Source organism: Pyrgilauda ruficollis, unplaced genomic scaffold (assembly GCF_017590135.1).
Source record: "Pyrgilauda ruficollis isolate IOZ18807 unplaced genomic scaffold, ASM1759013v1 scaffold88, whole genome shotgun sequence".
Taxonomy (NCBI): Eukaryota; Metazoa; Chordata; class Aves; order Passeriformes; family Passeridae; genus Pyrgilauda; species Pyrgilauda ruficollis.
The window spans coordinates 1,701,700-1,715,007 of NW_024530821.1; the positions used below are offsets into that span (position 1 = coordinate 1,701,700).

The 13,308-nt window shown below is 38.2% G+C and overlaps 1 protein-coding gene across 1 annotated transcript in view; it reads left to right on the plus strand.

Moving 5' to 3' along the window:
* LOC121364719 (catenin alpha-2) overlaps positions 1 to 13,308 on the plus strand; it is a 401,992-nt gene that overhangs the window by 34,618 nt on the left and 354,066 nt on the right. Inside the window, exon 2 of the mRNA XM_041488185.1 lies at positions 2,825 to 3,020. Within this exon, the coding sequence (XP_041344119.1) occupies positions 2,825 to 3,020 (196 nt within the window). The remainder of the gene's footprint in view (positions 1 to 2,824; positions 3,021 to 13,308) is intronic.

Genomic DNA, 13,308 nt, shown 5'->3' on the forward strand with positions numbered 1-13,308 from the left:
CAGAATTTTGGGTGACTTCTGCATTAATTAGTAACAGAAGCTGATAGAGACATTCTTTCCTTTGTACCACTTTAGGTGGGGTAAGATATTTAAAATAAACCAGTTAGCTTTAAAGCCCTGCTGAAAAACTGAGGTATTTTAATAAGATAAAAGGTTATTATTATTATTATGTCTTCATTTTTTTCCATGCAATTTATATAAATTCATAGGTTATTGGATTTTTAAAAATAGAAATCTTGGATGCCATGGATTTTTGTGTCACAGGTATCAGAAACCTTCCTTCCCCTTTTGCCCTGTCCAAGTACAGCTGACTTTATGTAACAGGAATTCTAACTTTGGAAGAGACTGCTTTTTTTAGCCTCTTAACTCGTAATTTAATGTAATTTAAAGAAGCTGACACAAGGTGGGTAAAATGGCAATATTCCAGTTTTTATGAGTGGTTTTCTTCCTGTAAGAGCTCTGTATTACCCAGAACCCAACTTCATGGTGCAGAGACTGGAATCCAGAATTCCTTTTCCAGGGGAATGTCATAGCTCCACATGGAAATTTCTCTCTTGTTCCATCTGAATGCTGTTGATCAGAGGCTAGTAAGATGTTGCTTTTTTTTTCTTTGGATTTCATGCCAGTAGATTTTGTTTAAAATTTTAAAGCCTTTGCTTCAAGTTTACAAATCATTGAGCCAAACAAAGCCTCTAGCACCATTTGTGATCTTGTGCTCTCTTGCTGGCACTCTTCCATGATTATATTTGAGTCCCACCTTTTGACATGATGGAAACTTATTTTTTTTAATGGTTGAAACAAAATACGTAAGAAAAAAAAAAGAACAGCAAAACATTTATGAAGTGGGCTCAAACAGAATACACCAGTATTTCTTTTTGAAAAAGAGGATTGACTTTGGGGTGCTGTATCCTACGAGTGAGTTATAAGAAGTGGTAGAAAAAGTCTCCATCTTCTGTGGTAATTTGGATTTTCCTATGGACTGTGTTAGTTCTGGGCTCAGCAGCTCAGAGTGTTAGCGAAGGTTTTCTGCCGGTTCCAGATCCTTTTCATGTCTAGGACCTGCACATGTTCATCCGCTCTACACAGAAGTTCTTAACTGAGAAGATTCTGAGCACTTGTAGACAATCTAAGTGATTTTTATCTATTTCTACATATTAAGCAGCATAGGAAAAAGCAGTTATATTATTTCAAAAAGGCCCTAAAGAAAATATTAATAAGTATTTTATTTCAATTTATAATTATTTCCACATTGGGAAGTTCTGATAAATTTTCTTATTGCTTTGTGGTGGGTTAGAATTTTATGCATTTCTGTAGGTGTCCTTAACTAGATACCAATGACAATGATCAACTATGAAATGATCTTCAGGAAATTTCCTGAGGAATATTTGCAAGGGAAAGCTAATAAAGAAAATATTATTTCTGGATATAAACAGTGGGGGAAAAAACCAAAAAAACCGATATGATGAATGAATATTACATTCCAGTAGCCAAACAGACTCTTTCCTGAAAGAAGGCCCTGGATTACATTTTTTTTTTCTCCCAGTACATGTAAAACCAAAAAAACCGATATGATGAATGAATATTACATTCCAGTAGCCAAACAGACTCTTTCCTGAAAGAAGGCCCTGGATTACATTTTTTTGCTCCCAATACATCCATGTATATGGTATTTTCAAGCCCTGATTATATGTATATAGATATAGGTAAATATATTTATTCTTCCACAGTCTGTAGTTTTAAGATATGATTTGGAAAAAAAACCAAACTGGCTGAAAGAAAAAAAAATGTAGCACAAAGAGCGTGGTAAAAGGCTTTTTGGTCAAAACTGTACCACAGGCCTTGTCACTCTTCTGGTAACAGGGATGAGACAGTGAATTTTCATACTTGTTTTAGAATCTTTTGGTTTTTAGTCAAATGTCTTTATTACAAAGGCATTTATTTTCTTACAGCAAAATTGTGGCTTTGAACACTGATACAACACTATAGGTGCCGTGGTTTGTATCCTGGTTAGGGAGAACTGCATCCCTGCTCATTTTTTTGTGCATATGGTACCCAATTCAATATTCCAGTTTTACAGAACATCAGCATCCTGGTACTGCTGGAGTCATGCAGGATTCCCTCTTTGCCCAGCACTCAGCTGTGGGATGTACACACTGGGCTGTGGTTTTAAGCTTTCTAATCAGTTTATTGACAGCTCAATAAAGAATTCCTTCAGGAGATTCTGCAAACAAGGAGGCAGAGTTTCCTTCTGTTTAAATACTGGTAGGATCATTTTGCTGCCTGCTGTGGTTTTATGACAAAATATTAGGAATACGGTGAGGCAACATTAAGGCAAAGAGTTTTAACCTGTATAATCTTTGCAGTGGGAGCTCTTTGTACCTTTCATGTCTGGAAAATGGCCACAATGTTTTTGTTACTACTTGCATGCCACTGTCAGTATATTATCTCAAGGGACAATTGCTTTTTGAATGGTTTCTGACCGTTGTGTGTTCAGATTCCATTTTATCAGTGTCTTCATTTTTTTAAAAATGAAAACAAGTAAAAAAAAGATGCTTTGGCACCACAAACCTGCCATGCCTGGTTCTTATCTTTTTGTTTTTGCTGCTTGGCTATGATTTGCTTAGCTCAGACTGAGGAGAGGTAGAAGGAAAACCCTCTTTTGGGGGACGTGCCACTGGATTTTATACTTCCAATTTTATCTATTCAAAACATGTGGCCACTACATCCCTTCCAGAACACAGAAAATAGTGTGAGGATTGAATTAGGTGTTCCTATGAATAGAGAATTGTTCAAACTGACAAAAACTTGTTTTTCCTGCCCAAAGGTAACGACGCTGGTGAACACGAGCAATAAAGGACCGTCTGGCAAGAAGAAAGGGCGCTCGAAGAAGGCTCATGTTTTGGCTGCCTCAGTGGAGCAGGCCACTCAGAACTTCTTGGAAAAAGGAGACCAAATTGCTAAAGAGAGCCAGGATCTCAAGGAGGAGTTGGTTGCTGCAGTAGATGATGTTCGAAAACAAGGTATGTGAAAAAATGTGGATTCTTTTTCTTCTTTTCTGCCAGGGACAGGATTAAATGTGTGAGATGGTATTTCTTGTTTGGACTCAGATCTTTATTAGTTCTTATCTGTGTTACAGTCTCACAAATCATGACTTCTACAGCACTTCACAAACAAAGTAAAAATGGAGCTCCATCTCTCTCTCTACAAGGTCTTTTAAGAATAAACAGTCCAATTAAGAAATGACACCTCAATTATTTTTACTTTTAACCCAATAACCAACCACCCATGCCTCGCAATACAGACGTTTTTATCCACCACCAAAATCCTTGGAGAAGAAGGTGAAGAAGAAGGTAAAGAAGAAGGACCAGCCTCTGCCCTACAACCTCCATCTTGCTTTACATATATCACTATATTCTAAAACCTTAAACTTTAAGTTTTCCACCCTGTGATATCACACACTTCTAATCAAACTGCTCCCCCACAATTCCAGTTCCATCATTCCATTTTGGAAGCCTTCTCCATGGCCTCAGGTCAGTGCAGTGTTCTCCTGGGGGTCAGTGCCTGTCAGCACAGAAAGCCTAAAATTCTCAGCAACCGGGGTTCCAACAGGAAAAATGCCTGATGGGAGTAGAATTTTGCCCAGTGCCAAAGCTTATTGTTCCATTTTCAGCCTGGTTTTTATTCTGCTGTATGACAAAATGATGTGATTTTTTTCACTTGGCTGAATCTGATCAGTGGTTTAAAGCCTGTGGGTGCAAATGTAGAACGAGGATTATGGTACATATGTTTCTGAGAAATCTAACAATTATCAACCAGATAAAAGAGCAATATAGAAATACTTGTGGTTTCAAATATATATAAAAAATAGTATCAAAGCTTAAAAATACAAGTATAATAACAATATTAAGACAATTATTTTCTGGGTGTTGGTGATAAAATAAATGGATACTCACAAGGTCTGACAATTTTCTTTCAAAAGAAAAAATGGGTATGAGGTGCTTTCAAATTTACCTGTGTGGTAGAGGAAAAATATGTTTTCAGTATATACCTAGGAAAAATGTTTCAGTTTTACTGACTTTGTAATTATTTTTAGTGCAGCAGAATTAAGTACATCTCATGGTATTCCATTGTAAGTCCTACAATCTAAAGATACCATCTGCCAGTATCATCAGCCCTGGGAGTTAGAACAAGACTGAGAAATCTCCAACTGAGATTTCAAAAGGAGTCTAACGGATTTGGGTGTAAAATACTGATACTCAGTGAGTTACTCCTCCAGAACTCATACTATGTTGTCTTGGTTTTTTTTTCTATCTTGTGAAAATTGGACTGAAGTGATCATAAGAGAAAGCAGGGTTAAATTTTGTGTATATAAGCACTGATTAGTGGATATTCCAATCTTTTCTATTCTGACGGTATTTTTTTCCTCCTCTCCATTCTGCGTATATTTGGTTTCACTGTCTTCATGTTCCTGTGTGGTTTGGGTTTTCTTAAATACTCAGTTGTCATTACATCAGAATAAGTTAAGTATTTGCTGTATGCTCTATGTACAATGGCATTCCAGTATTCTAGTGGGGTTTTATGGGTTTTGTTGATTATTTTTTCAGCTGGGTGTTTGTTGTTGTGGCTTTGGATGGTTTTTTTATTTTATTTTAATTTATTTTATTTTTAATGCTGATGCCTGGCTGTTCTGGCATTAATTTTCATTTGTCATCTACTTCAGTTTGCTGTTGCTTACATGTCTTATTTTGTGTAGTGTCAAGTTGTAGCTCAGCATCTTCAGTGGTGACATGAGTACTCATGTTCTGTCTGAATTAATAACCTTTTGCCTTTTGGGTTTGTGATGCTGACTCAGCTTCTCCTCAGGAGCCTTCTCCTGAGTTAGAGGCATCAACCTAAACTTGCCCACTCTTTATCTAGACTGAATTTCTGACTTTTTACATGACAAAAGCCTTTTACTTTTCTTAACCTATATTTAGAAAAAAACCCAGACAACAATGAAGAAGCAGAGAGGAGGAAAAAGATCTTAAAGAGAATTATACAAAATGACACAGACATTCATCTCTTGTCAACACCCCAGGCTGGGAAAAAAGCCTATCAGAAAAGTGGAGCAGCTTTTTTTGGGGCCTGTTCAACACGATCCCATAATGAGGAGAGCAAGAGACACCACACACCATTATTAGCACCCACGAGCTGTGTAAATGAGACCAACCCTGGTGTGATGTGAAATGATATGTTTAGCTGGGTGGCATAAAGAGCTGGATTAATGAACTGAGACTGTGTTTTCCTGGCTGATTTCCTGGCAGGGTTCCAGCTGGGATAATTACATCGTCAACCTAAAAATGTCTGCGGCACTTACAGCTGGCTCTTGGTGTGCTCCTCATTTCCTGCCCTGCGTTGCTGGGTAGTGTTGTGTCCTACTAAAGGCAGCAATTCACTCCAGGGACTCCTGCTTTCCATTGATAGGTGTGGAACAAATGCTCTGTATCATTGCAAAATGCTTTGCAATGAACGAGAGTGTCCGTTGTGTTAAGATTCTTTTTCCTTCTGTAGTGTGGAAGGGTAATTTCTGTTGGCTGTAGAAAACTTTGGTGATAAACTGGTTTGATTTATGAAACCTGTTCGAAAAACACAAAGAGCAAAGACCAAAATATTTGCTGCCTAAAGCTCATCCCTGTGTATCTCTGTATCCCATAATGATTCCATAATTAGAACACTTACACTTCAAAACCACGTAAGTGAGATTATCCAGTTGCTGGGCCATTAAATACTTTGCTGTGTGGGTGTTTATTCTGATACTGTCAGAGCTGTGTAAAAGATCTCCCAGATGGGGGACAAAGTAGACCTGGGAAACATGGAAGTTTATCATTCATGTCTTTTTATATTAGAGAGAAGGACAAGCAGGGGTTGGAACCAGATGATCTGTAAGGACCCTTCCAACCCAAACCATTCCATGATTCTGTGACCATAAAGAGTGAAGCTACAAACCCTGAGAAGTGCAGGGAAGTGAAGAACTCACAGGAATTAAAATACAGCATATGCCATACTTACAGCATAAGGGTCTGAATGCAACTGGTCTTTTATTGATCAGTAGAGAAGAAGGAAATTCCCTGTGGATGAGAAATTCAGGCCATGATTGACACAAAAATCTGTCAAGAACTGCAGTTCCACTGGGCTCCAGTTTGATTAAATTTGTTAGGACACAGCCTGGGATGCTGCAGAAAGCAACACAAGGAAACAGGTTATATTCATGTAAATTTATTCTATCTGGTAAATGGCTTTGGCAATGTCTGTCTGTAGGTATGTGCTGGTGACTGCCTGATTTTAATATAATTTTCCTGGAAGTTTTCTGACACATAGCTGAAACTTCCATTAAAAACATGATTCAGTCCAGCTGCTGGTTGTTGTGTTTTAAATTTTTTTGCTGTTGAAGCATGGTAGATAAGATTTCACACCATAATATGAAATTCATCAAGGGACAGAAAATAGCTATTGATGTTTTTTGTGTTTGAAGACAGGGTAAAGTTGAGGTAGACCTAATTTTTTGTTCATGCAGATTTATGGACATTGTGAAAAAGAATGTGACCTGTGTACTCTGTGACTGTCTTGACATTGTGGATGAACATCTCTGAGACATGAAAGTGACTTTAACTTTATTGACAATTTTTTTCTCTCTAACAGAACATACTAAAAATAATATTTTTAGTGCTTTCATGCTTTTAACCATCTAGTTTTGAATTTTTTTTGAATGAAATTTTAAAACTAGAACTAAATTCTGTACAAAATGGTTTCTAGAAAAATCTAGAGAATCTAGAATCTAGATCACCTGGTTTTTTAGACAAAAAAAAACCCCCTGATCTTTTCACTTAAACATATGCTCTCCCTATGCTTATTTATAAACCTTTTCTCTGAAGTATATGAGAACTTTTTTTTTGCTTACAGAAGTTAGCATGTACTAGTTCTTGATAGAGGAAAAAGTGTCTGTGGAAAGAAATTACTGAGAAACGTTTTTTTTTAGACAAAGTGGAATTTCTATTCATCCTGAAAGGTGAAGTGGAGCATGTGGGCAGTCCCGTTTAATGGGACAATGAATCTTGATCTGCACTTTATGTGTATGCAACAAACACATTCTCTTTTTTCCAATAATATCTGTGATGAGGTGCTCTGCAACTTGCTTTTTGTCTGGCTGGTGGCTCATGCCTAGGCTGAAAGCTTTTAGCACAAAGATTTGAAGTTTTCTATTCAGCAAATCACTGGAGCCATGGCCTAAAAACTCTTACCTTGTTAATAAAATTTTTTCCTTTTCTATTTTGAATTGGTTATTATGTATGGAAGTGTCTTCAATTGTTATTCATGTTTGCAATGCTCCTCCTGAGAAATCTGGGCCCCTAAATGCCATTCCATGCTAATGCTGGATCTTTCAGACTCTTTTGCATCCATTAATTATCTTTCAGCTCTCTGAGAATTGAGCTGCAGAAAGACATCAAAATTGCTACTCTGAAATTATTTAAAACACTTATGAGGAAAAAGCAGATGTTGTAGTGCATCTCCAAGAGCTGCTATGCAGGAAAATAGGGTCAGGGGTTCCCAAAACCAGGAGTGAGGCTGCTGCAGCTCCATGGCCCCAGTTTTGAGCAGGACTGAGACTGATGTTGTATTTCCAGTAGGTACACGCACACAAGCACACATCCCCAGCTCATGTATATAATTCATATATAATATACATGAATGTAATTTATATTTATGGCTGACTACACACATTAGCCTCTCAGCACTCACTGTTCTGTGATTCTGTGAGGCACTGGAGCTGTCTGCCCAAAGAGGTGGTGCATGCCCCATCACTGGAAATATTCAATTTCAGGTTGGATGGGGCTCTGAGTAACCTGGTCTAGTTAAGATGTCCCTTCTCATTGCAAGGGATGGTCTAGGTAACCTTCACAATCCCTTCTAACCCAAACTATTTTATCTTTCTGTGAAACAAACCCAACAGCACCAATGTCTTGTCCTGCTCCACTCTGTTCCTGATCAGGATTGTTCCTTAAGGAGAAAACTAAAAGTGGAGAAAAAATTAAATGCATCCAGGTGTCCCTGCCCATGGCAGGGGCGTTGGAACTAGACAGTCTTTTAAGGTTCCTTCCAACCCAAACCATTCCATGATTTTATGACTTTCTGTACACATTAGGTTTAGGTTTTTTGGGAGAAATGCTGATGATTCTGGTTCTTGGTAATGCCAGCTGGCTGTCCAAGGATCTTTGCTTCTTCTCTGTTCTCTGCGCCATTTCCAAAAGATTTATTTCTGTTTAGCCTTTGCTGGAGCTTTTCTGATATTAATTTCACTTTTCAATGTTTTGTTTAAGCTCATGTTAGTTTAAATTTATGAAAGTGACTTCCATTTCCCGGGTATGTTTGTTATAAATGGTAGTTGGTGCCTGAACATGCCAGTTTGAGACAGATTTTGCAAAAGCAGTGATATAAGTTTGAAAAGTAGTATAAATTAATACATTTGCAAATTCTTTATCCTATATTTATTTACATTGTCTTCCTTGAAGATTTTATACTGTTGTGGCTTTATATCAGGAAGAAATAAGAATAAAATTTCTTTAACATGCCAACTTCTCACAGTTGTCAAAAATAAAATTATACTCAGAAACTGAAAGATAGGGAAGTATTGTTTCCTCCAGAAATATTTGACTTGAATATTAAAATCAAATCCTAAAATTACTGCTTGTTCTTTTAGAAGAAATATTACTGTTAGTAAAGGTTTTATTTGAGAAAGTATTACAGAAATTCAGCACAGTTAAAAGGAAAAAAAATCCCTATCAAGGGACTGTAACTAGGCCATGTTTTGCAGTAAATATTTAATTCTGCCACCATTAGTATGCATGAAATTTCTGGATTCAGGTCAAATTTGGAGAATAGCTTCACTAGGATTTAAATTAAGAAAATTATTAAAAGAAAAAAAAAATCTTACAAATTGGGATAGGTACCACAGGCAGTTATCTTGCCCTGTTCTGTCTTCCAACAGTAATTCCCAAACTGGATAGGCTTAATCCACAGTGAGTAATCCTCAGCAGCATTTAATGAACAGCCTTTTCAATTAAGTTTTGAGCTAACCATGAGCAATGTTCTGCAAGGAGATTTCCTCCATGCATGAAATCTGTATTTGTGTCCCCTCTGTGCGTAATTCAATGTGGAGATTGGAGCTGAAGTCCCTGACCCCTCAGAACAGTTCTGTGAAGCTGCAGAGCACCACAGGGTGAGCATCTCGACCTCTTTTTTTGAAGCTGTTCTGATTTATGTGTTACTGAAACTTCCTCTGAGTCCCAGCTGAGTGCGGGAAATGAAATCACTGTTGATTCATTAGGCAGAAATTCTGAACTGAAATTCTTTTTCTTCAACATTAAAAAAAAAAAAAAAGGAAGGAAATAAAAAAGGAAAAGTTTGAATCATCTTTGAACTGGAAAATCAGTTATTTTAGTCTGTTGGATCAAAAGTATTTGGAAGGAAATTCCTTTTAGCCTGGCACAGGAGTGACCTCAGATGACTGTGTGGGTCAGTGATGGAAGTTTTTAGCAGAGCAAAGGAACTGAGAGTTTCACCAGCTGTCTGTTGAAGGATAGGGAACCTGGTGGGAGATCAGGAGTGGTGCAGAGGCTTTGTCTGGGATATTTAAATTGGGAAGTAGCATACTGAAGGGAGAGAGTCAAGGACATGAGCTTAAGGTTCAGTCATTGCTTTATGCTTCTGTCACTGAACAGTGAATTTTCAGTCTTTCAAAAATTAATTGGAAACTGGAAAATTGCAAGAATGACTTTGTGATGATTACACACACACGCAGCTACAAGGAAAAAAAAAGCCAACAAACTTTTACAAGAAAGTTTCATTGTGTTGAGTAAATTCTGCAAAGGAATTAAGTTTTTAAAAGCGTTATTTTCTGTGTTTAGAATGTAAATACTGCTGTAATTCATCTAACATGTGAGGATCTTGGGTTTGGATCAATGCTACCAGGATTATTTCTGCTTAGTTAAAAGGGGGAATGGCATTAAACTGAAGGAGGGCAGGTTTAGATTAGACCTGAGGGGAAAATCCTCCCTGTGAGGGTGCTGAGGCCCCGGCACGGGTTGCCCAGAGAGGCTGTGGGAGCGGAGGCTCTTCCTTTCATGGCGGCTTTTGCAAAGGCGGGAGCTTCTCTTCAGAGGTGCTTGTTTTATGGTTTGCAACCACAGCCACTGGTAAAGATCCATTTTGCAATTAGAAACTGTTTGGAGGTGAATTTTGCAAACTCTGGGGGCAGCAAAGGAAGCCAGCAAGGTCCTGGGGTGAGGCCGCCGTGTGCCTGTGTGGATAGAGCGCTCCTTCATCCCCTCACACCACAGTGGCCATGGCAGAGCCCGTAAATGGCGGGAACCAGCAGCGGGAGCGGCGCAGATCCCGTGTGAGCTGGAAAATTTTCATCTGCCTCTAGAACTGCTCTGTGGGCTCCTGCCTTTCTGGTACGGGTTGCTGCCGTTTTATCTCTTTGTTCTGGGGCCCACGGTCACCCTTTTGGAGGGGAAGGGTGTGGCGCCATCTTCCCTTTGTCCCTCAGCCCCACAGCCGCCTCAGGCAGGCGCCATCTTGGGAAGGCTCATTCCAACATTTTGGGTCTCTCTTTGTGTCCATGAGGTTTGTGAGATTGGGTATTTTTGTATCTAGCAGTTATTTACTGTTGTTTTTTGTCTGTTGTTGCTCCATTTGTTAGTAAACAGTTGTTTTTTCACTTATATTTACTCATATTCTTTCCTTACTGGTAGCAAGGAATTGGTTGGAATTAAGCGGAGGTGGCTCATTTTGGAGTGCCCAACTTTATAAATGGTCTTAAACCGAGACACTGCCCCATCTCTGGAAGGGTTCAAGGCCAAGCTGGACAGGGCTTGGAGCAACCTGGTCTAGTGGAAGGTCCCCCTGTCCATGGCAGGGGATGGAAAAAGATGAGCTGTAAGGTCTCTTCCAACCCAAACCTCTCCATGATTCTGTGATTACCCAGTGGCATTTAATGAGAAAGATGCAAGCAGTCCTTGGAGCACTAAGCTCTATCTGGGAGTCTTCCTTGCCCCCCTGCTCAGTCCTCCTATTTGCCTACAGTATGTTTTGTTCTGTGTTATTTTTTGACTGCATTTTCCGTGGCAGTCATCCGACTTCAAAAGTTGTATAAAAGCTTCTTTCTCCCATACAGATTAGGCTTTAATTTTGGATATGGTTTCAGAAAGCGGTGTTCGATAAGAGAAGTATTAAAAATGACAGCATGAAAATTTGAAATATACTTTCTAATATCTGAGTCCTAAAAGATGCTTAGTCAGTATATAAAAGGCTTTAATTTATTGCCTTTCCATTTACCATTTTGAACACGTCTTTTTCTGAAGTACATTTTTCACATACTACAAAGGCCAGTAATACTTTACAGAGTGAGGGAATATAAAATGCTATAATCAAATAACAGGCGCTGATTTCCTCTGAGAAGTGTCAAATTATAGCATTCTGATCTCCAGCTATCTTGTTCTCTCTGTTTTAATCCCTTTATCAGAGAAAATTCTTTTTAGACTTTAGATCTGTGAGATATTCCAGCTGCTGTTTATATATGAACATGGGAAAAGGAGACTGTTCTGTATAGCTGATGGAATTTAGAATTCTTTTCATAGCTACTAAAAATAAAATTGTAGGCTTTTCACTGATTTTGATTTTGGATGTTTGCAAATTTCATTCAGCTGTAATTGTTCCAATTGACTGAGATCGGTGCTTTTTAAAAATTTTTTTTATTTTAGTTGTAGATGAGTCAGTTGTTAACCTCTGTTCATATTATGTGATTTCTACAGTATGTGATGAAATATATGTGTTTTTTCTTCAGAAAATGTCACCTCTACTTCCTTTCACCTCTTTGTGGTGGACTTTATGGTTTTAAATCTCTCCTTATTTTATTTATTCAACACTTATCTGTCTGAACAGAGAATTTGGATGGAACTTGGGCAAAAAAAGGAGAGTCTGTGACTTTTGTGAAAAGGGACAAGGGACAGCTCAGGAAAAGCTACAGGGACATTTGGAGGTCATGCAGAGAGAAAATGGCAAGGGCCAAAGCCCAGCTAGAACTGAAATCTGGCTGCTGCCGTAGAAAACAAATGAAAAAGGATTCTACAAATTCATTAATGACAGGAGTAGAACCAGTTTTGGGCACTTCATTCTGTTCCCATCTGTGCCCTTCAGCTCAGAGCGCTGGGTACCTGAAGGACAATCCCTCTTACTGTTGGAGACTGAGGCAAAGAAGGAATTTAGTACCTCAGCATTTTCCTCATCCTTTGTCAGTGAATTTTGCTCTGCACCCAGTAAAGGATGGACATCATGGAATCATGGAATGGTTTGGGATGAAAGGGACCTTAAAGCTCCTCTAGTTCCAATGCTCTCCCATGGGCAGGGACACCTTCCACTAGACCAGGTTGCTCAGAGCCATCTCCAGCCTTGATTCCCCTCAGCCTCCCTTCTGCCATGCCCAGGTATTTATGAAGGACAATCCTAACACTCAACCATCATTTTTTCTATTACCTCTACAGGCTTAGACTAATGATAATTTCTTTCTATTCTTATTACAAACCTAATGATAATCATGTCTTGTTTATGAGCCTTTCCCTGTGCACAACAGCAATCTGCCTTTCCTGTGTTGATGGAGGGCTACAGATTAGTTTTGTGTTTTGAACTCTGCACTGGAATGTAAATTCACACCATGAAGCTCACTTATCTCATTATATCTCTGCACAAAAGCTCTTGCAGTTCTTAAACATTCAAGCAATGAGTATAGTTATATAAAGCAGCTCTTATATTAACACATAGGTGTCACTGCATGTATGTGAATTCCCACTGAAATTGGCAATAAATTCTTAGGCTACTAAAATGCTGCCAAGTCAAAAATGGTTTTTTAGTCTTCAAAAATTAATTTTTAAATGTAATTCCCAGTTTTGGAAAGATAAAATTAATCTTCATGTAAGCTGAGGCTTTGAGCATGATTTTAGAATCTTTGGTAAGTTGTTTTATGGCAAAAAAATAACTGCATTGGATTTCAGCTATAGGCTATTATAAACAATGTGTGCAGATTATGTGAACTAATAAAAGAATTGAAATATTTTTTTAAGTGTTCTTGTACCTTTAGTCTGTTTCTCTGTGTAAACCTGCAGATGCTCTCTCTATATTTTATGTTGTCTTCTTTTTTTTCTTACTGTAAGTCTATACTGTAGATTTTCCCTGTGCTGATGACTCTCCCATGTCTTCTTTTCTTCTTTCTCATCC